This window comes from Convolutriloba macropyga, chromosome 2 (genome assembly GCF_964194025.1).
Source record: "Convolutriloba macropyga chromosome 2, txConMacr16.3, whole genome shotgun sequence".
Taxonomy (NCBI): Eukaryota; Metazoa; Xenacoelomorpha; order Acoela; family Convolutidae; genus Convolutriloba; species Convolutriloba macropyga.
This window is the reverse complement of record NC_134469.1, coordinates 58,468,176-58,491,631: the sequence shown is the minus strand read 5'-3', so window position 1 is coordinate 58,491,631 and position 23,456 is coordinate 58,468,176. Positions and strand designations below refer to the sequence as shown.

General features: G+C 33.7%; 1 protein-coding gene across 1 annotated transcript in view; it reads right to left on the bottom strand.

The window, feature by feature from the left end:
• Positions 1-19,905, bottom strand: part of LOC142334545 (monoglyceride lipase-like) — a 40,252-nt gene extending 20,347 nt beyond the window's left edge. The window contains exons 1-5 of the mRNA XM_075382663.1: positions 19,598-19,905; positions 6,299-6,542; positions 5,869-5,982; positions 5,708-5,800; positions 2,556-2,774 (exon numbers count right to left, since the gene is read on the bottom strand). Of these exons, the coding sequence (XP_075238778.1) occupies positions 2,556-2,774; positions 5,708-5,800; positions 5,869-5,982; positions 6,299-6,542; positions 19,598-19,767 (840 nt within the window). The 5' untranslated portion in view covers positions 19,768-19,905. The remainder of the gene's footprint in view (positions 1-2,555; positions 2,775-5,707; positions 5,801-5,868; positions 5,983-6,298; positions 6,543-19,597) is intronic.
• Positions 19,906-23,456: the final 3,551 nt, after the last annotated feature.

The window sequence follows — 23,456 nt, the reverse complement described above, 5'->3', positions numbered from 1 at the left end:
GGTTTAAATAAGTTAGAGTATAGTTCTGGGAAGCCTTCGGCAATTCGAACTTTGCCTCGGGCACAAGCGCCCTCGGCTTTGAGCTCTAATTGCCTTAGGCTTCCCAGAACTATACTCTAACATATACTAGGAAAGCTCAAATAGCGGACAGCTAAATTTGGGCATCAAGGATTTATCCCGTTAATTTTGTTTTCGTTTTTTGATAGTAATTCCGTTCACTTTATATTGCGTTGCTAAGCAACTAATGTTTCAAAGCATTTTGACAACAATGGGAAAGAATGAAACTAGTCTAGAGAGGTCAAAAACATTTCATGCAAAATGTCGAAAAAGCGGCAAAGGCAAAATGAGGTAAATCGAAACTTTTATTCGACAAAGTAAAAAACACGTAGCAAGACAAGTCGTGAAATATGATACAAAAATTGACTTAAAAGACGACCTGGCATTAATTTGACTCTACGCATCTTTAGAATGAGCGCACAATACAACAAATTTTGTAGGCAACGAATTGATGACAGACAACACAAACCGTTGGGAAATTGACGACAGCACTTCGAAGCACTAAAATATCAATCGGAACACTTAGACTAAGATTTTATTATACTAAGACCACAAGCACTACAACAATAAGCGATACCAAAAAAGCTAGTTTTATTTTTTAAAAACAAAGTTTCGAAAAGATAAAAAGAACTGCTAAGAAGAACGACTAATTAAGTTCGGACATCAAATACTGTCAAAATCTGTCAAATACCATCAAATACTGTCTTTTATGACATCAAATACTGTCAAAATCATTAAAATTGTTAGCTACCCGTTGCATAACTCGATCAATTGCCCACAGGTGCAATTAGAACACATGAGCATCACATTACTTACACTCAAGAGAAAAACACTGAAAACAGAGGTTAAATTGCCGCACTTGAAAAAAACCAAAAAAAAACAGTTCAAACACCAAATTCTCACTCAACAAGAAAGATAATTTGAATATCAGCCTTTCGAACCTATTCGTTACTTCGCTATTTTTACTACTCCACTGTGATTAAAAATGCCAATCCTATTTGAATTTTAATTGAAATTAAAAAAAAGAAACAGCAGGACAAGTTCAGAAATAGAGTTGAAAATTTGAATAAAAACTAAAAACAAATGTAGCTGGCCGCCAGACCAATTCAACTATGCAAGCCAAACAGTCTCCCAAACTCTTAAAGGAGTTTTGTTGACCACTAAAGACAGAAAAACTTGAGAAATATGACAAACGATTTCAAGAAAAATAATGTGAATATTCGTGATATTTTAATACGTGCAAAATTTTCTTGTCTCTAGAATCTGTCCAGTAACTCAATTGCGAGCACGAAAAAATTTTTATGGGCCCTAAGGTTCGGTTATCTCAAAAAAGAACATTATTTAGAAAATCGGAAATTCTGTTAAAAGTCGCTAAATTCGTGATATTAATGTCACTGATTGCATTGCCACTAAAAACTATGCAGTTACCTACAATCAAACCCTAGGAGGTTCACTGACTCCTGAGGGTCAGAAAAAAGATAATTGCTCAAGTTTGCATTACCAGAAAAAATCGTTAAATAAATGAACATAAAAAGCAATTATGTCTTCAATTAGGCCTTTTTCAACTTTGACAAACATGAAATTAATTTTATAAATTAAAAAAGACAAAAGAACGTAGAAAATTGAACCAATTTGGGCTGAAAAAATCCTAAAAACTTTTGAAAGACTTCAAACATGTTATGGGCCTGCTATGAAAACCAAACCTTTAGCAAAAAATTGATTTTGAATAGGACAAATTTAAATTATAAAATTCGAAAATGCACAAAAACACATTAAATGAAACTAAATTAGAAAGCAAAACTTAAGAAAAATTGGGCAAAACCTCCAAAATTATTTAAAAATTTATACATTAAAACTCATCGCGTTAAACTGAAAAACGCAATACCTGGTTGTTCAAACCACCCTTAGCACATACATTGAGTACAAAAAATACCTTCAAAACCAAAAAACACAAACTATGAAAAAAACGAGAAAACACAATACTGCGCTCTTCAAAACACTGTTTTACCACCAATTGCGGAGCGTTGGATACTAGTGCAGCTTTGATTTTAAAAAAATTCTAAACAAACTCTAATTACGAGCAAAAGTAAGACAAATTGACAACGGTTAATTATATGCACAATTTTGTCAAAAAAACATTCACAACTGTCAAAAAGTAATTGAGCAGCACATGAACGAAAAACTTCTCTCACTCTCTCAGCAAAAATCAATTCACACGGAAATTTTATTCATTTTCGCTTCTCGGTCACAAAGTCTCTTGACCACATTGTGCTTCAGGTAAAAAAAGAACACCGCAATATAACTACGCTCAGCTGACTGCTTCGTAGTTACAAAAACAAGAGTTTTGAAATTTCAAATTGGAAGGGACTATGACTCTCATATAAAGTTTCGGCTGTCAAATTAACGAAGACAATACTAGCTTAAATTTCAATTTTTTCTGTTTCGACAAAAAATTGCCTTCAAGACTGGCAATAAATCAATGGACAGAGAAAACGTACCTTGAACGATTTGTCGGTAGAATGGGGTACAGCGCTGTGGAACACTTTCATCGGCCCGACAGGAGTTATAACGTCTTGGTCTCCACTGACAATTAGATAGGGAGTAGTTACCAATTGAGCCTTAGCCGGAACCTGCTCCATCGCATCCGTGATCATCACTACATGTTTCAGCTTCGGTTGGCCGTGATACACAAGCGGATCTTCTATGTTCTCTATTTGCTAAACAAAAATGCTTGGTTATTCGCTTTCGCTCATCCAGTAACAACTCATCCCCCGTTAAAATTTGAACCTTTTTAAATTCAAGTTCTCAAAAAATGATAACATTTGGGTTTACAAACTTTTCATAATCTTGCAGCAATTCACAATTTCTTGATTCTTTTTTCATGAAACTTCAGAGGTTAAGGTTTCAATTGGTATATGATAACTTTTCATTTCTGCTCTAACGTATGTCAACGTTTCGCAATATATTTAAATGAGATACTTGTTCGATTTAGAGTGATTCTTATATAGTGCTATGAGTAGGTTTCTTTTTCTGCTCCAAGACTCGATTCAAATAACCAACTGCTTTCAACCGAGCAGGCACATGTCAAAATTTACAAAATAATTAGGGTATATTTATACATTAATACTGCAAATTTTGACCATTCAAATTTCACAATGATTTCCACATTCTTGGTAAAAAAGAGTGGAAACGATGGGTTGGAAAATTTTGGACTATGACCAAAATGCGCATGCAGTTTTTGTTGAAGGTCATTCCGAGGTTTCCACTACAAAAACTTGGAGGCGCAGCTGTAACTTTCGAATGACTGATGACTAAATTGTTATCAAAACAGAGGAGTTTATGAGAAGTCTCGAACTCCGTTGGTTTCAACATAACGTCATTTTAGCGATTTTTTATGAGTTGATGAAATCCCACATGGGCAAGTGTTCATTTGTTCTTTGGACTTTGTAAAGAACTAATGAACTGAAGTATAACATTTCCATAATGAATACAAAAAACTATTTTTAGCAGAGGCCCATTGAGCGAAAGGGCGAAATTATAACCCTTATGCACAAAAATACGGGCGAATTTGAGCTTTGTGCTTATGTTTGAGTGCAATCTCAACTATTCTCAACTCTTGATATTGAATTCTGTCAAATAGCTGCTGCGTTTGCACACTTTTTTGATGTGAGACTTCGGAAATTAATGACCGAAACCTGGTTTGCGCGCTATTTTTGTCAACCAGTATCGCGCGCTATTCGGTAATTTCAGAATCCAATCTAGAAGTCGTGGATGGCAGAAGAGCTTGTGATCAGGATTTTTGAAGGAATTAAAGACAATGTGCATTTATTATTAAATAGTGCATCTTTATATTTGTGCGCTTTTCCTTAATAAAATGCTAGTTTATTTTGGTTGTGACAGACAGCACATACTAGTTTAACTGACTGTTTTATGATGGCTGGTTTACGGCTATGTTAATTAACCAGTACTCCTCTCCAGCATTCGAATAGGAATTAGTAACAGTTTTTCGTGTGGCTAAGTTATTCGTTTTACTACTGTCGATCCATTAGACATCTGTGTTTTAGCAAAAACAAATATTTTCCATTTAGAAGGCCGTTTTCATTTTATCGGTTGATTTCTTGTAGAAATTCAACTAATGCGACTTCTATTGACGCCAGAAGACCTGTTTTTTCATCTGGCGTGTGCGATCAGTTGACGATTTCAGTTGTGCGATCAGATGACGATCAGTATTGAGCTATGTTCGATTCAGGTTGCTGTTCCAGTTCGGCATCTCTGCCCCTTTGGTTCCTATTAAAAAGTTACACTGTTCATTACACTGTTACGCACCAGTTCATTTTGTTTATTAAATATAGCTGAGTTAAGCATAGTAGCGTCTGAAATATATTCAGAGGCTAAATGAAGTTTCAATATTTTTATACAAAAAAACCGAGTTCAATTGCTCATGCTGTCCATTTTTCTTTATACAATTCCGGTATGTCGCCAGCAGATCTTTCGAACCTTCTGTCACGGCAGCCTCGAAGTTCTTCTTGTTATTGGTTACAAGCTTTTATACAGAATTAAGGTTGGTACGTTTTCAGTACCAACCTTAATTCAGTTTGTTTTCATATTTACATAATTGAATTACAAATGAAGAGACATTTAACTCCCCTATATTGTAAAACGATGTCAGAACTACTTACCGACAAAATTCCACATAGAGGCTGACTAGTTTCACATAAGAAGCAGTAAGTTCATTCTCATAAAATCTGTTTAGTTTAGTCATAAAACTCCCTGAAAAACTTGTTTCAAATGATGAAGGCATGACGAAAATAGAGAGCGATTTCACAAGGGATTGAAGTCAACGGTATATCTGTTTCTAACTCAAAACAGTCAAACTTCTATATTGCATCTTCTCCGTAAGTACTCTTGGCTTCTTTCTACTATTCATAGCATTTAAAATTCTATCAACTTGTAGTCCATTTAAATAAAGTTAAAAAAACAGAGCCTGGATCGGTACTGAAAATGCGTTTCAAAACAAGTAGTCTTTCACATGAAAGTGCAATTTGAGCGTTTCTTTTGTCAAGGAGTGTAATCATCCAGCGTTCAAAAAACCTTCCGCTGAATTAATGACAAAAACGCCCGGGCATAAAAGAAGTAATCAGGCCAAGAAAAATGATCATCATCGTTACTTTATGACTCCCGAACGGAAACAAATATGGGCAAAAATGTTTTCACACATTTCCTCAAAAGCTGTTAAAAGAAGCTAATCGTCTATATCTAAAAACCAGCAATGTTCAACAAAAAATACGCGATTAGAAGTGCTATTATCTCAGTATTATTAAACGTTCTCGCTTAAAAAGGTTCCCAATTTTCAGCAGGAGACCGTTCAAACAGAGAGAATATGGAACAGATTTGAACATACCATCAAACGCCTTTTCGAATTTTTTCAGACTTAAATAGTGAAGTAACTGTCAACAGGCAACTCAAAATAGCTAGCGTAAGTTCTGGTTTGCTGCGCGAAAGATAAGATTTTATTCTGAAAGGCGAGGTCCAAACTTTTTCCAGAATTAAAATTAGCGAGGAAGAATTTAAGCAGCGATATGGGATCTTGAGTTGTTCTGTATATTCGCAACAAGCTAATGACCGCTGATAAAATTTGTTCGTCACTCACTTTCTTTCTTAAGCTTGTGAAGTTAGATGCTTTGAGATTTGTTGGCACAGGAAACGAAGGTAGTATTTTGCTGATTGGCGCGGCAAGGAACTCCTGAAATTAAAGAACAATCAATTTCGATATTGATCGAGATTGTTTCTATTTTAAACTTAAATTCGAACCAAAGCGCTGAGTTTGGACATGTTGAGATTTTTGCCAAGAGCAGGAGCCATCAAAATGCACCCATTGAGCAGATCTTTTAGCTCCAACATCACATCAACCACAATTAAGCCACCCTGAAAACTCAACATAGATAATGATGCTTGGTAATTTTCATTTCCTTAATAGATCCTTACACAAATTACACAAAGCTACTCTTAACTAGCGATCCAAAGTACAAGCTGCACTACTTTTAGCGATGTGGCGCATAATGCGTTATTAGATTACAGATACTTAATAGTTCTCTAAGTAATTTGGTTCCGGTTAGCCTCTCGTATGAGTTCAATCGAAATTGGCGCAAACTGGTCATCAGAAATTTTCGAGGCAACACTGAAATTAAGTCAAAATTCGTTTTTAAATAGTTTGATCCACAACACCTAAGACGATACTAACGAGAGAATGGCCGAATGCAAAAACAGGGATATCAGGATGGGTAGCAGACACTTCCTTTATCCTGTCAACTGCATCCTGCCAATAGACGCTAAAATTAGGAGGCAGCACTTTAGTGCCAGAACTCCTTCCGTGACCATAGTTGTCGTGTGAATAAGCTGCGATGCCGTATTGCACTAAGAGAGATGCCATTTCGTGGAACACAACGCAATGTCCATGCAAACCATGTATTAAATACACAACCGCCCTAAATACATAACATGAAAACATCTTTTTCTCTCGATGAGTCATATGAACTCTCATGAACTATATATTGAATTATACAAAACATCTTGTTCTCTCGAGAATTATATATAGCTACGGCGTCAGGACAAAATACCCAATGTGATAAAATACCCCCAAAATATGCCGTATTTTAGTCTAACGTTGAAACTATCAGAACCATTATTTAGCATAATATTTCGAGTGTTAATTTGTAATCGGATTGTTGAACGAAAAGATCAAAGGAAATAAATTGGGTATAATGGCATTGAGTATTTTGGCACGGTGTCAGGACAATTTACCCAATTCCATTTTACCCAATACCATTATACCCAATGCCCTTTTACCCAACCTGCTATTTTACCCAATGCCATTTTACCCAATGCCAATTTACCCTATTGCTAAATTAACGAGAACGACTAATTAGCCGACTATAAAATAAAAGGCCCGTGGGACTTGATATGAAACTATCACAATCGAACATGAGATTAGCCCGACTATATAATTAAATGGACCGTGGGACTTGATATGAAACTATCGCAACTATCTATTTTAAATCATCCTTGTATTAGCGATTGCTAATTTGTAATTGGATAATTGACCGAAAAGATCAAAGAGCATTGGGTAAGTTGGCATTGGGTAAAATGGCAGGTTGAGTAAAATGACGTAGGGTAAAAGGGCATTGGGTAAAATGGAATTGGGTAAATTGTCATGTAACCTTTGGCATATTGGGTATTTTCGCATTGGGTATTTTGTCATGCAACCATTTGCTACATAATTGTTGGCATCTAAAACCCGATCTTGTGGGTTGCACGCTCGAAATGTGTCACAAGAGATAATTTTATTTTTCATAATTTGAACTAATAAACTTTCCGATTGACCAAGATTGTTTAAAGAGACGCTTAAGGCGTTTAAATTTGTGCATTATACGAACCCAAGGTTCAAATAAATGAGGAAAGTTGACTACATATTGTAAACATTATCTCGTTGGATGGGCTAACAGCAGGTGATGGCATGAACCTAACAGTAAATTTACTGAACAGAGCCGGCAGATTGCCGGAATAGCTGCGAAAGAATAGACCTGCGTGCCATATAATAGAGATAGAAACAGATACAGATCTAAATTGAAAAAAAAAATCGACGCCGCTCAAAAAACTAGGTAAAAAACATTCAGCGATAAATTAATTAAGCTTGTTGAAATTCATTCCGCAGAGGCTTTTTATTAGGGACCTTTACTGCACATATGAGTTCCTTTGACCTTAAACTAATTCAAATTAAACTTAGTTTTAAAGTGCAAAAGTCATTTTATTGAGCGAGGTAAGTCACGTATAATCAAAATCTAATCACGCAAATAACCTAAAAACTTTTGCTAAAACGAGTGAGAAATGACATCACGCGCGCAAATGCCGTTAGTGAGAAGAAGAAGTCATTCAGAAGATTTGACTTTTTCAGCTTTGCTGTGTGAACAAATGTAAAACGAAAAAGAGCGGCAGACGACGAAACAAAAAACATAGCCGGAAGCATCAAAACTACACAAAAAACGTAATTGCAGTTGAAGTCATTACCCTTTGTATTAAACCTTTAACTCATTACCTCCCCAGGTCTGATCTGAAATTTAGTGAAATTTAAACCACTATCACCAAGAGAAACAAAATGCAGCAAAATATTATATTATTGAAAACGTTTCGCAACGTTAAAAAAGTGCGACATAATTAGGATTGCCAAATTACCAATAGCCTGAAAAAGCTGACACGGTTATCAATTGCCCTCAAACAACTCAGGATTCTAATCTCAAGGTCGCGAAAGCAGACGGCAAATAATAACCAAAGAAATTAAGTTACATTTTTCAAAAAAATGCGCAAATTTAAGAATAGGAAAACCACTACAATTGAATTTCTAATCACTGCAATTAAGCCAAAAACAACACATACTTCTTCCTTGATGTATATATTCCAGACATGATTTCATACTAATTCAAAAATAAAATTAATAGAAAACACAAGCAACAGAATAAAACTCAAAGGCAAAACATTGTTTAAAAACAATACCAAGGACTGAAGAAAACTGCAATAAGCAGTAATAAGCAGAAATTTTGGAATAGGTTTTGTAGCAAACTCTCAGGACTAATGTATGATGAATGAAATCAATTGCAAACCAAAGAAATGACGAAAATCCAAGAAAAACCTGAAATCATTCAATTTTTAACAACTGAAAAAATTTAAAAAAAAAAACAAATAAAAATGTAGATGCAAGGACAAAGCCAGAATGATACAAACTAGAATGTGAAAAATATGGACAGAATGTAAGGAACACCGTAAAAAAAGACTAATTCTTGATTTTTGAAAGTTAAAAATCAAATTAATTAAGTGAAGAAAACGATTACATTTTAATGTTCAGCATTCGAGACATAGTAAAAACAACGAGACATTCGAGACAAAGATCCATCATCCTGAACGGAACAAAAAAGGCAAAATCAGAACTCAAACCTAAAAAACATTTTGCAAAAAAAAATGTTCAAAATTTTTCAGACTGCATTTATGAAAATTTCCAATAAAAAAAAGGGTTTTCAAAAACTGAACGCCAAAATATGATTGATTTTTTATTGAACGAAACTTAAGCCCCTCATGTTGCACAAAAAGACTAGTGCTAGTAATTAAAACTAAAAAACAAACAAAAAACTGAGAACAATTGGAAAAAAAACTACCAAAATCGAATTAGCATATGTACAATTTTATAAAACAAAATTACATCGAGATAGAAAGAGGCGTTCAGTATATGAATTATCAAAGTGACGATGCTATGTTAAATGATTTTCGACAAAAAGACGGTTGAAAGATCCAAAAAATGAAGAAATTACTAGAAAAAAAGACAAAAATTAACTAAAAAATCGAGAAATGTGACAATTTTGAATTTCAAACGCATTGTCAGGCTCTGCAAAACACTGTGGTATCAATTTCCGAGGTTTACGTTTCAATATAGCATCCAATAAAAATTATTTCTACAAAAAAGCAAATTGCAAGCAAAAAAAGAGGCACTTGGACGAAAAACGGCCAAAAACCGTTATCTATATGGGCCATTCAGTCAAAAACTACTTTTCAAAGTCAAAAAGTCATTCACTAAACGCAGCGCATGATCAAAAAACTTCTCTCGCTCAGAAAAAATTAGTTCACACTGCAATTTTACTCACTTTCGCTTTCAGGTCAAAATATCGTCTGAACGAATAGTACTTCCGGTAAAAAAAAACCTTAAGAAAACCAATACTCCTCTTCGAGTCGTAAAAAAACCAAGAGCACCGCAATATAGCTACGCTCAGCTTACAGCTTCTCGGCTATAAAAAAGATGTTCACAGGCACTTTTGGTTTCAGAAAATGGTGTTTAAGTTTTCGTTTTGTTCTTCATTTTTTTAATTCTTTTCTGTTAATTATAAGATTTCTTTACACCTTCAGTGAGAACTGAAAAGGGCAGATGCTTGGTGGGCTCTTTAACCTCACCTTTCTGTCCTCGTAGCGATACTTGACTTACATTATTAATAGTATTTATATAATCTTCTAACAAAGCTTAGTGAGGTTGAGAGAGATTAAGTCGGATTTTTTAATATTACATTTGCCTAGAAAAGATTTGCGTATTTAAGCACATGAATTAAGGGTAATGTTCCAATATTTCAAATGAAAGGGCGAAAAATTACGCAAGTCTTGATTTCTTCTCAACAATTGCAATCATTTGATTTTCTCCTTAATCATTTTAATATATTGAAGGTGTAATTAAAGCTAAACATATATAATTAAAACTTTCCTGATCAGAAATTATTGCTATAAAGAAGACATCTTTATCGGAACTTCAGAACTCTGATTAGTAGTATAATTGTTAGAAACAAACCGACTAATCTCGGATGAATTGCTCTCGAACGTCTGGGGGCATAGACTAAAAAAACTTTTATGACGCAAAAACTTCTTGGTGCAGAGGGGTTTAAACCCACCACCTCTACGATGAGAAAAATCACGTTTGCTCCTATAGCACGTTGACTGCCGAAGGATTCTAACCGCGTTTGAGTCTACACCACGTTGACTGCGGAGGGGTTCGAACCCGCGACCTCTTCGACGAGAATCACGTTTGGGTCTGTACTAGAATTTGCCAGGAATGGAAGGGAACAACCAATTAGAAAAATATTAACAAAAATATGAAAAGGCATTAAAATCGGACAAAATCGAGAAACCAATTTTTAAATCAAACATGGGTTTCTCACCCAACTCATTATCTCTAATTTTACACCACAAAACTACACCTCGCTTTTTCAATCATCTTCCTACTTTGGCAATATCAAAATCATCACTCTAATTTTGAATTCAAAATTGAACAAAACCTCTGAAGAGATTAAAAAACAACAGAGCAAGTCATGAACTACAATCCAAAGAATGAAACAAACTAAAGTCATCATCCTCATTAGAAGAACAGCCTTCGATAGAGCATATACAAAAAGAAAAACAAAAAGAACGGCCTTCGATAGTAAACAAAGCATATACTAAAACAAAAAAACGAATGAAAGAAATATTAAAAACTCAATTCCCATTTATCATAAAACAGTTTAAAATTTAAAAAAAAACATTAAGACCAATAACAGCATATTAAGTACACGTTAACATTAAGGATTTCAAGCAGTAGACAAAAGCTTAGTAGAACAAAATGAGACAACATAAAAAGACACCAACACCAACACCGACACAACATCAAAGTCCACTTGCACAAGTGAACAAAACAAATGATCTGTCCACCACAACACAAAGTTGTAGAAAGCGTTTATGGTGACTCTCTGCAAAGCTATTCTAATAGGAGTTTCCTATTAATGTTTAGGTTCCGTGTGCAGTTTTTATGCTTCCTTTTCAAATATTTTCTTAAGTATTTAGGTTCGCAAGCGTCCGGTATTCTGCTAAGATGAGAAAATTTCACAAGTTCTGAGGATGGAAAATAGCACTAAGTTTCACAAGAATCAATTGAAGAACGAATGAATATTTCGTGTTATGCATTTCGTATTTATACCTTTTATTTACATTTTTGTCCAATCAGAATTGAGTTCATTCTATTAATAGACAGTGAATATTTTATAAGTTTTATTTGAGTCTGAGTCTTCATGCTCGATAGCGTTAGATATAGATTCAAACCGTCAAAGAGTTCACGCCTCATTTGAAACCCAATGAGACAATAGGACATCAAACGACACAACAAAAACTAGAATATCAAGCATAATTTAAAACACAGAAACAATTTTTGAAAAAAAGTAGTGTCAAAGATGTTAAATAGCTTCAATCAAAATTATAGCGCCAACGAGACGGATCATTAATGGGACTGAGAAAAGACAACAAAAAGGACTACGAAAACGGGCAAAAATCACTGAGAACGCATTAATAATCTATTAAACAAGGATTCTCGTTAATGTGCGTTCACTCATGATGTTCCGACCCGAGCTCATCTACGTTTTTGACTCAATTGTCAACCTAATGATGAGTTAATTAAAAATAGATGTTTGAGTTTTAAAAAATCGTTACAAAACCGAACTACTAATTGAATTGCATAATACCATGCCTCATTACAGCGCTCACAAGATCTTCCATTAGAAAGACTACAAAAACAAACAACAAAAAGAGCAAAAACAAAAATTTTTCAGCGAATATGCTAAAAGAAGAGAAAAAACAAATATTGACCACTCACAAAACTTTTATCCAACCCAAACCTGAAACCCATATTGTCCAACAAACACAACATCAGTAACGACATTATATCAATGGAAAAATAGTTTTTGAATTACAAGGAACTGAATGGAACCTCTCAATAATGAGAAGTTCACGAAAAGAACAAAGACTGAAAAGTCTAGAAAATCTTTGAGAACGAACAAAATTGTAAACTTTAATACTAGTGGTTATAAACTTAATGCATTGAGCAACATCATTCATTCAATCCTCAATTAGAAGCTTATGAGACCAGTCAGCACTTTACGACTACATGAAGAATTCAAACAAAGGCAACAACAGCTAATTCAAAAAAAATTAGAAAGAAAAGTGGCAATGCCATTAAAAAAATTGGTAGAAATTTCTATAATCTCACACAAATTTTCAACAGCAATGGAATTCTTTTTTTTAACAATATGAATTCAGAAAATCAGCAAGTATGAACAAAAATAATTATACTACGAAAGTTTTGAGGAAAGCCGTTATATCAACGCCTTTAAATTCAATAGCTTTCAACGGAAGACAAAAAATACGCTTCAATGTTATGCCTCAACGAGGAGGCAAGGATGTTTGTCAATCATAAGTTATCAATAGGACATCACAATAAGTCTTATGATTATGAAAACAACAACAAACATGCAAAAACCAACAATTTAGTAGAAAAAAAAGCGACGCAGCCATTTAAACCATAAGCGTTTCTCTGAAAACTTTATCTATGATCCACTGGAGGTCTAATATAAGCCAATTAGATCTATCAATATTAGGATAATGAGATAAGATTTCGAAAGGGAACAAACTTTTTTTTAAAAAATTCAAAAGTCGTGGCATCGAAGTCAAAAAAACCAATAGTTAGCAGATAAAACCGCTCACCAGATTAATTTTGGTCACAATAAAAAAGAAGAGGGTCCTTTCATTACTGGGACTGACTTACAGTTCATGAAAAAAAGTTTAATTATAGTTAGTGTCCAGAAACATTTTTTCTTAAAAGTCGATAAATACGCAAACTTATGCCTTGATAGTGAGATAAGGATATTTGTCATCTTAAAGTTATCAATAAGACATCGCAATAAGTCTTATGATTAAGAAAACAAAACAAGCAGGCAAAAACCCAAAATTTTAGTAGAAAAGTGCAAGAAAGTGTCGAAGCCATTTAAACCATAAGTTTTATCTATGATCCATTGAAATTCATTTCCAAGCTATTGGGAGCCACTAATAATAGGATAACAGGATAAGATTTCAAAAGGAACCAAAAGTCCAAAAAAATTTTCAAAAAAAAATAAAATCTTGTGGCATTGAAGTCATATAACCAATAGCTAGCAGATAAAACTGCCCTCTAGATAAATTTTCGTTGAAGTAGAAACAGTAGTGGTTCTGTCATTACTGAAACCGACCTACAGTTGACGAAATAGGCTTAAGATTGATTTATGCCCAAAAAAATTCAAAAACTTTTAAAGTCTTAACAGCCTTTAAATTCAATAGCTTTCAATGGAAGTCAATAAAAACGTTCAGTTATGCCTCGATGTGAGGACAAGGATTTCTGTCATGCATAGATAATCAATAAGACATCACAATAAGTCTTGTGACTATAAAAACGAATACAGGCAGACCAAAAATTCTGTAAGTGCCAGAGAAGTGTTGAAGCCATTTAAACCATAAAATTTTCTCTGAAAACTTTAACTACGATCCATTGAACGCCTTCTCTAATTTTCTAAGCCACTGAGAACTATCAATATTCGGATAAGGTGATAAAATTTTAAAGGGAAACAAAATTACAAAATAAATCCAAAAATTAAAAAAGAATTATGAAAACTCGTGACATCGAAGTAATAAAGCCAATAGTTAAATGCTCCAACTGCGAGCCTAATTCAATTTGATTGCAGTAAAAAAAGGGAGGTCTTGTTATTTTTGAGACTGACTTACTTTTCAAAAAAATGGTTTAAAAAATTATTTTTAAAGTATAAACAGCCATTAAGTTCAAGATCTTTCAACAGAAGTTAAAAAATACACTACGTTATGCCTCAACGGTAGGAAAAAGATGTTTTTTTAATCAAGATTTCATCAATAGGACATCATAATAAGTCCTATGAGTATGAGAACGACGAATACATGCAAAAACAAAAATTCAGTAGAAAAGTGCGAGAAGAAAGTGTTGAAGCCATTTAAACCATCAGCGTTTCTCTGAAAATTATCTTTGTGCCATTGGACGTCTTCTTTTAGCCAATCTGGAATATCAACAATAGGATAAAGAGATAAAATTTTAAAAGGAAGCAAAATTACGAAAAAATATCCAAAAATCTTTTAAAAAAAATTATCAAAACTCGTTGCATGGAAGTCATAAAAACAATAGTTAGAAGATAAAACTGCTTACCAGATTTGTTTTGGTTGCAGTAAAAAAACGGGGTCCTATCTTTACTGACAGAGACTTAATGTTCATCAAAATAAGTTTAATATCGTTTAATGTTCAAAAAAATTTCGAAAAATTATTTTTTAAAGTCTTGACAGCCATTAGCTGTCCGCTCAAAGCACTATATAGGTTTACCTAATGCATATTGGATAGCCGAATGCACTTTTAATAAGCAAGTTTATGCCATAAGACTCACAAAATTTAGTAAAATCTCGAAAAGATAAAAATTCATTAAAAATTTCGATAACTCAATGAGTAAGACAAAAAAAACATGAGCGATTCCTTGAAAACAAATATTTTGTTCATTGAGCATCATTATACAGTAAACCAGGTTTGTCGCTAACGGGACCTCGATATGAAAATAACTAGTCTCTAAGTGACTAAAAAAACAAAAAACATAGCTGGCAGATTGCCAGAAAATAGCCGCAATTGATTCGTAGATCGGCAGTCTAAAAAAAACAGTAAAAAAGACAGACCAAAAAATTTCGTCTTTTCATTGAAGGCTGATCTGTTATATTTTGATTAAAAATCTGTATAAGTTATTGCTGCCTCTATTAGCTGATCTCAAACAACCTTCATTTAGAGTGACACACACCCATCTGACCTTATCTCTTTGAATTAAAGTAAATAAAAGTCAATTTCAAATTGAGGAAGTCATTTTTGAGAGTGAGGTAAGTCAAGTGTGACCAAAAATTTAATCACGCGCATGAACAAAAAAACTCGCTCCACTAAGAGCGAAAAATGACGTCACACATGCAATTCAGTTGAAATTGCATGAACGAATGAACAAAAAGTGGCTGTGACGTCATATGGTCGTAACAAAAATCATGACGACGAAATAAAAAAAAAAAACCAAGAGAAGGCCAATAATAGCCTCAGCTATCGCTGTGCGGCTATTAATAAATAAAAAAAAGTTTTCTAAAAAACCAGCTCTCAAAGTGAATTCAATTTTATTTTATACTAAACTTCCTCACGAGACCAGAACAAGCGTTTTTATCGATCTATTGGGAACACAAGATTGTTTCATTTTGTAGCGTGAAATGTAATTTTGAATTAATATTTTTTTATAGAAAAGCCCTAATTTGAACAAAAATTACGATAAAAGTGAACAAAATCATGTAATTATCACTTGTTTTCACAAAAATTTAAACCTCGATAACTCCTCGAAAAATACGAAAATCAAAAAATCTTTTTAATTTTGAATTCTACGCTGGACGAGCTTTTCAATGATACCGCTCACATTTCTCTACGATATATATCGATCGGTCGAAATTGTCTGAACAAAAAAACCCATTTGAGTATATAATTCCTCCCCCAAGTAGGGTCGGAACAAAAATGTCTATGGAGATTTAAACAGTTAACTCCTTTTTCACAAAATCAAAAGCTAATAATAGGCGTCATCAGGACACAGGTCGCCTTTTAACATTTGTGCTGAAACAGCAAGCTAAAAACACTGAAAAGAGAAGTCAAACTGCTGCACGTGTGAAAAATTCTTTTGATCCTATTTTTTGTAAACACCGTTTTCTCACTCAATTTCAAAAGCAGTTCGATTAAACTCAAATTACGCACTTTTGGCTCCCTATACTGGGCCACAGTATTAAATATCACTACTCTTATTTGATTTCTCATTGACAAAAAAGTTTAAAAAAAGGAACCAATCTTTTGAAAAACTTAACTTCCATTTGCTCACTTCATTATTTCACTTAACTACTCGACTACAAAAAAAGGAAAACAAGTTGAACACTAATTACAATTTTTTTTTTTCAAAAATCTCAGAAGTTGCAACGATGATGCCCGATGAATTAGGAGTCCATTCCTTAGGCAACAAGGGTCTTGGAATTGTAGATTTTGTAGAAGTCGGTTCACTAGAGTGCAAGTTCTTGAGAAGAGGCTGTGTTGACATAGTTTGGGGCAAGCTTTGAAGTTCTGAAATACCAAATCCTTGTCGCTCCTCAGTCAGCGACCCGATTTTCTCGAACAAATGAACAGGTCCAAATCGAAAATTTCACTGACTCGTAAGACATTTTGATACGAACAGTAAATCCTGTAACTGTATATACAAAGAGAGCGGCACAAAATGGCGGCTAAGAAAAGAGCACTTAGACTTATGCAGATTTAATTTCGATGAAGGAAAAATTCGCGGCGATCCGCTTTGAAGGGGTAGAACTTGTGATCTGAATTTGTCATTGTCAACAGTATAGGCGCATTTATCGATATTTGAAGGACGTCTCGGCTGTTCACTTTAATTCTTTAGTAGAGTTAGATCCAATTGGCAGACGAGATATGATCTACCATTCGATATAAATTTTGGAATTCACTTGGTAGTCAGTACTAGAGAATAGTCATTAGTCAGAAAATAGAGAAAATATCGAACACGGACAATACAAATCATCTTCAATTTAATGAACTTTCTGCAATAAAACCAAATAAAATTTGATTTTCAAATCTATCGTAAAGTTTTTAATGCATACTTAAAATGGCCCAAAAGTGCCAAAGCTTACAATGGCACGCTATCATTTGTTAGAAAACGCATTTGGGATGGAAAAGATTAAAATCACGCAGCTGATTAAAAATGGCAAAAACTTTTGACACCTTTTAAAGCTCTCTTGCTCAAAACAGTGTATGAACGAAAACCAATCTAAAACTTCTTTCTGCTTTTTGAGTTTTGTTCGGCAGAATCAAAAGAACCCTTTCAGAAAACTACCACTTACTGAAACCAATCAAGAATGCTTCAAAGTCAATGACTTATTTAGCCCAAAAACCAATTGAACTATAAAAAAAAATAATTTCCTCATAATACAAGTGCACATAAACAGCAAAACACTCCGTTAATCAATTTTCCAAACAAGGAGAGGTTCGCAGCCCAGACCTCCAGCGTATATTAGCAACAGAATTAATTTTTGAATAGTAGCCATTTATGCCAATCAAAATTCAAGAAATGACGCGTGAAAAAGTCACCCAGAAGTGAAATAAAATTGTTCTACAGCAAAACGGTCAAGCAAAAACATTGCATAAAAAACAGACGTTTACAATAAACTCACTGTTCGACAGCAAAAGACACGTATCCAATACTCCGCTGCGCGCCGTAAAAAAACGTCACTAACTGCTCTTCAAGTCGAAAAAACCAAGAGAAGGCGAATACAGCTCCGCTCAGCGATCACTAGCGCAGCCATTACTTATATAAAAAAGAGCAGTTCATCGAACAAGTGATTAAAATAATTGAACAACTGAGCTCTATAGTTTCTTCAAGGCTTGTCACTTGGCCTCAGCTGCGTCAAAAAGTTGGTATAAGAAGTACATATTTTATACGCCGTATACTTTCTGTGCGAAGCACCCAGTCATGTGCGCATTCTTGTCTTCATTCTCAACAGGGAAGATAAAGGTGAAAAATCTTGTCACTATAAGGTGACGCCAGAATAACAATAAAGAAATCTACTCCAAAATCAACCTCAAAAATAATGAAATGTTTCATCAAGGAACAGACAGAGGAGCGTAAAATAAAACATACCGGGCAGATTGCCAAAAAATAAACGCCGTTGATTCCCAAAACCAAGATTGGGATTGAAAGAAGAGAAAAAACTAGTGAGAAACTGATCTTTGTACAAACAATTATAAACTGCAAACAATTTTGATGTTTTTTGGAGCTGAACATACTCCAGTTTCGCAGTGAGACCACACAGGGACTAGTATCAATGCCAATAAGCATTAGAGATGGTAACTATGAACAAAGTTCCAGTAACGGGCATCTAAAATCGGGCTTTTTTGGTTTATCCCGTTCATTTTTCTGATTTCGTTTTTTAATACAGACTCTGCTCGTTTTGAATTGCTTTAATGAGCAACTGCCGTCTAAAAATACTTTTTAGCAGAATGAGAGAAGAGTGAAACTAGCCTAGAAAAGTCAAGAAGATTTCAAGCAAAATGGTGAACAAGCTGTGAACTAAGGTAAAGCGAAAAATTTTTATTCGACGTAGTAAAAAGAAAACATAGCAGGACAAGTCCTCAAGCACAATTCAGAGAATGTTCATTAATTAAACAGAAAACAAGACCGAGAACGGACTATGAATGGATTGAGAAAACCATTTAGAAAAGAATCCAATCCAAAAAATCGAAAAAGCAGCAAAATCAAAGAAACAAAAAAACCACTAGCGAGAAAGCGAATTTTCGTCCAAACAACGTCTTCTCACTCTACTCTTAATTCAATTCGACTGAAAAAATTTTACGCCGCAAAATTGGTGCTCCAGTTCGTGTTTCGGCGTGACCAAAATCACGACTACAATTCGACTTAAAAAATCATGAAAATGTGTGAACAGATCTTAAAACATCTTAAAACTGAAAGAATTCCGGAAACAAATCGCAGTAGAAATCCATACAAACGCCATCCAACTACTCATCAGACAAAACGTGCCTCCACTAATTTATGATTATCTTGAAACAAAACCATAAAACAAAAAAGTAACAACAATAAAATCAAATCTGTGATATGATTAAAAATATGATTAAAAAATCTGATAAAATTTTGTTAAATTTATTTCGGAGATCCCGAAATAACTATCTCTGCCAAAATTACCTTATCAAAACAATTAGTACTTACTAAAACCAAACTTACTCACTTACTTCAAAAATCATGAAAATGCGTGAACATATCTTAAAAAAAAGACAGCGCCCCAATACAATTCAAATTCTTTAAATTCTAAAAAAAATTAGGAGCGCTATAATAGCCGGCTGAGAAGCTGAGGCGGCTATTAATTAAAGACAGTTACATCATACAGCATTACAACAGGTTATTGATTATAAAAAGTATTCATTTCTGCGTTAATGGCAATAATATCTTTTCGATTTTGCAACGCAATAGAGGTTAAAACTACCAAGAATTATTTAACAAATGATGATATAGTTACAGTTTAGACAAGTACTGACTTTATGCTGGACGAATCTTCAGGCATCCATGAATGTGTGAAGAGCTGCACTCCAGAGTGATAGCGCCCATAGTCACTCTTACACACCACCTTTTGCTTTTGGCTGATCACTGGCACAGCTTTCCGATTAAAATCGGCGGCTACATCAATAGTCGCGTCAGCTGACATCATCAATGACACAACAACGCGGTTAACTTATTAATAATTAGCACCAATCACTATTAAGTAGTCAAAATAGCCAATCAAACTGAACTACGGAGCAAAGCTTCATGGACTTGGTATAAATCAAACCTCATCATACATCGTTGTTATCTGAAATGGTAAAACGTTGAACTGGATGGCTGCGTTGAAGTTGTACTAAGCTCCTGTCAACGACGAGTTTGCATTCTACTTTTTTAAAACTCTTTCTAATTTCGCTCGTATTGGAAGCTAGAAGGGCCAAATTTTCAGCACTTTTATAATATAGTGGATAAGAAACAAAATGAAATAACCCACCCCCCCCCCCCCAACAATTCACGCCTCTTTCCGCTTCCCGTCAAGCCACTAATAAGTTGAATTTCTGCCAAAAAAATGCCTCGATACCAATGCCTTTTCCTCACTGGGAGTACTATTTTCATACGTATTTTGGAGCGATAAAAATAAGGGTTATCGTACCCACAGAGAACAAGGCGGCTCGGTAATGTGCGCTTGTACATAAGGTTCCGACCCCGCTCATCCACAATTTCGGCATAATTGTCTACCAAATGAGGAAGATAGAAAAATCCAAAAATTACATGTCATTTTCAAAAAAAGAGTATGAACGAAAAGATAGCCTCCAAAGCAAATAACTCAGTGGAGTAAAAAATGATGCATTAGATTGATGAGACACGCCAATATTAAGAAAGCGAGTTAAGACGTACATCCAAATCAAACAACAACAAACAATAATTAAATCAAAAACTTTATGTCCGTTTTAAAAACAAAACTTAATAAAGTCAACAAAGCGTCAGATAAAACTGAAACTAAAAAAAACTTTTAATTCACCAGAAAAGATATTGAACCAGTTCATAATAAGGCTTGGTAACAATTAGACAAAAAAGAAGCAGAACAACAAAGTTAAAAAATTCGCTTATTTTTTTTTTAAAGAAACAATTAATTTCGAAGTGAGGAAAACCATTAGAATCCAAAAAAAATATACTATAGGTTTACTATTACCAATGTTTCTATAGAGGGGCATTAAGACATGTCCTTATTTAATTTTTTGAGGTTACAAAAGAACAACAAAAAGACAACAAACAAAAATTCAATTAAAACTTACCAGAAAACGCTCTGGAAGCCATAAAGCTATAATTTGGCGCTCAAATTATGTTCGATTGCGACTTCTTCGAACAACGATAATGTAGTATGCGACCTCTCATTAATGAGACCAGGAAACAAAAAGATAAGAAAAAAGAGCAAAATTACGCAATAACTTTGTTTTTTTTTTAAACAAAATTGCTTCCAAAGTCATGAAAACCATTAATTACAACAAGAAAAAATTAAATAGGCTCGTTTATTTGTCCAAAGGAAGCCCTTGAGACCTTTAATTATCCAGAGTATGTCTTAAGTCTACAAAAAGAACGTCAAATCTGACAAAAAATTTAAATTAATTTACTTTTTTTGTGAAAAACCCGTGTCGAAGCCAGTAAAATCATTACGATTTCTTTAAAACAAAAAATTTTGTGACAACAATTCATTTGACACCAATATTGTCATATGTGACCTGTAATTAACGGGACTCGGTAGGAAATGGACAAAAAATTGCGAAATTGAAGTTTTTTTTCATTTTCGAAAACAACTGTTTTCAAAGTCATGAAAGCTTTCAGCTATCAACAAATATCAGGATATCGGCCCATCAATTTCTTCATGACAAACCAGTGAAGTTTGTCATTATATAGTAAATTTCATACGACTAAAACGACAAAGTAAAAACAACATTTAAAGATAAAATTGAAAAATTCAATTAAATTCTTCACGTAGTGCCAAGCTGTTTAAACCTCAATCTATATCTTTAAGGATTTTAATATGTTCAATTGCGCCGTATTTTGAACACCAATAAAGTGACATGTGAACTGTCAATAACGTGATAATGCGACAAAAGTAGAAAAAGTGAAAATTGGGTAAATACGTTAAAAAAATGTGAAATCCAGTAGTATCAAAGCCAGAAAACCATAACTTAAGGCGTAAAACAGCATAACATAATAAATTTTTAATGAGTAGAAAGAAAAAGCACTCTTTCTTTGCTGACACTAAGCTACAAGTTGAAGAAATTAAGGAAAAAAAGAGGAAAAGTTCAATAAGCCATTATTTAATTTAAAATCAATTATTTTTTAAAGTCAAAACGAACATAAGCTTTCAAGTAAAAAACTAAATGCATTAATTTGGACTTGCTTAGGAAGGCAATTGGATCTATCACTATTGAGCTTTGGTTTGAAATGTTCGGTTTTCTAATTAATCTAAAAAAGGTCGATTTAAACAAAAGACCGACCGATTACAATCCGAATGCTTTTTGGATTCTAACAGTCCAAGATTGGGCCAAAACTAGCCCTGCTAATGCTGTTCGTCCATTTAATGAAAATTTAATTTTTCGAATGTTACAGATGTGGATAAAAAAAGGCTGTTTTTGATGAAAAAGGCTGAATTTTGAAATATTTAGCCAGAATTTTTGACAAAAACTCTAACGAAAATAGTCGACAAAATTCTTTTGTCTTTGAAAATAAAATCAACAACAATACTCTTCAAAATTTTATTAAAATTTTCAAAATTGACGAAATTTTAGGCAAAAATTCCGCAAAATCTGAATAAAAACAACGGAATTCACTCTACTTTTCTCAAAAGTTTAAACCTTGATAACTCCCGGGAAAAAAATGAAAATAAGAAATTCTTTCTAATTCCATATTCTACGCTGGACGAGCTTTCTAATGATAAAAGTCTCAACTCTCTACGATTAATATATCGATCGGCAAAAATTGTCTGAATAAAAAAACCCATTTGAGTGTATAGTTCCTCCCCCCTCAAGAGGGGTCGGAACAAAAATGCTTGATCAATAGAACCTGTTTTCAGTATTAACCCTCAAAGAATACGTAAATTCTATTTTTTGAAAGAGGGATACACTGATTGCAAAATCGACAAATCGTAATTAAACGACACAAAAACCGCAAACTATCCTTTTGCAGAAAAACGTTTACAGAAATTAAAAAAATGGTATATATATCAAAGACCAAATTGCTTATATGTTAACTTTCGTCTAATATCTCAAAATCCAACTGTTGAATGATGATTTCTTTATTTCGACCACTGCAAAAATACAGCAAGAGGAAACACAATGGGTCAACGCATTGCTCTAAAAGTTATGAGCGAAATCATGAAAATTTATCTATCAATGGCTGATCTTCACTAAATAATGCACTAAATCATTGCTCACGCCTCTCAAAACTTTTCTGTTAATAATTATTGCGCACAAAATTTATGTTTCGTTTTATTTCTCAATTTCCTTTAAAATTTGAATACAACCCTTTTGATATAACTTTAGCAGCTAAAATTGCTTTATAACAAAGCTTTTCACAAAGAACTTCAAAAATATCAATTAATTGTAACAAAACTAAACTAGAAGAAACATAGTCAATTGTTAAAAAAAATTGCTGCGATCAGTTTACAAACTGAACATAGCGAAGAAATGAGCAAATGGAAATGATCTCAATCAATGATTAGAAAAAGAAAACAAAACTAAAATCACACTAAAAAGAATCTTTACTTTTCTGTTAAATTTCTTGTTTAAACAACACATGAACTCTATAGCAATCACATTGAGTCGACATCGAATTAAAAATTGTCTTGAAAAT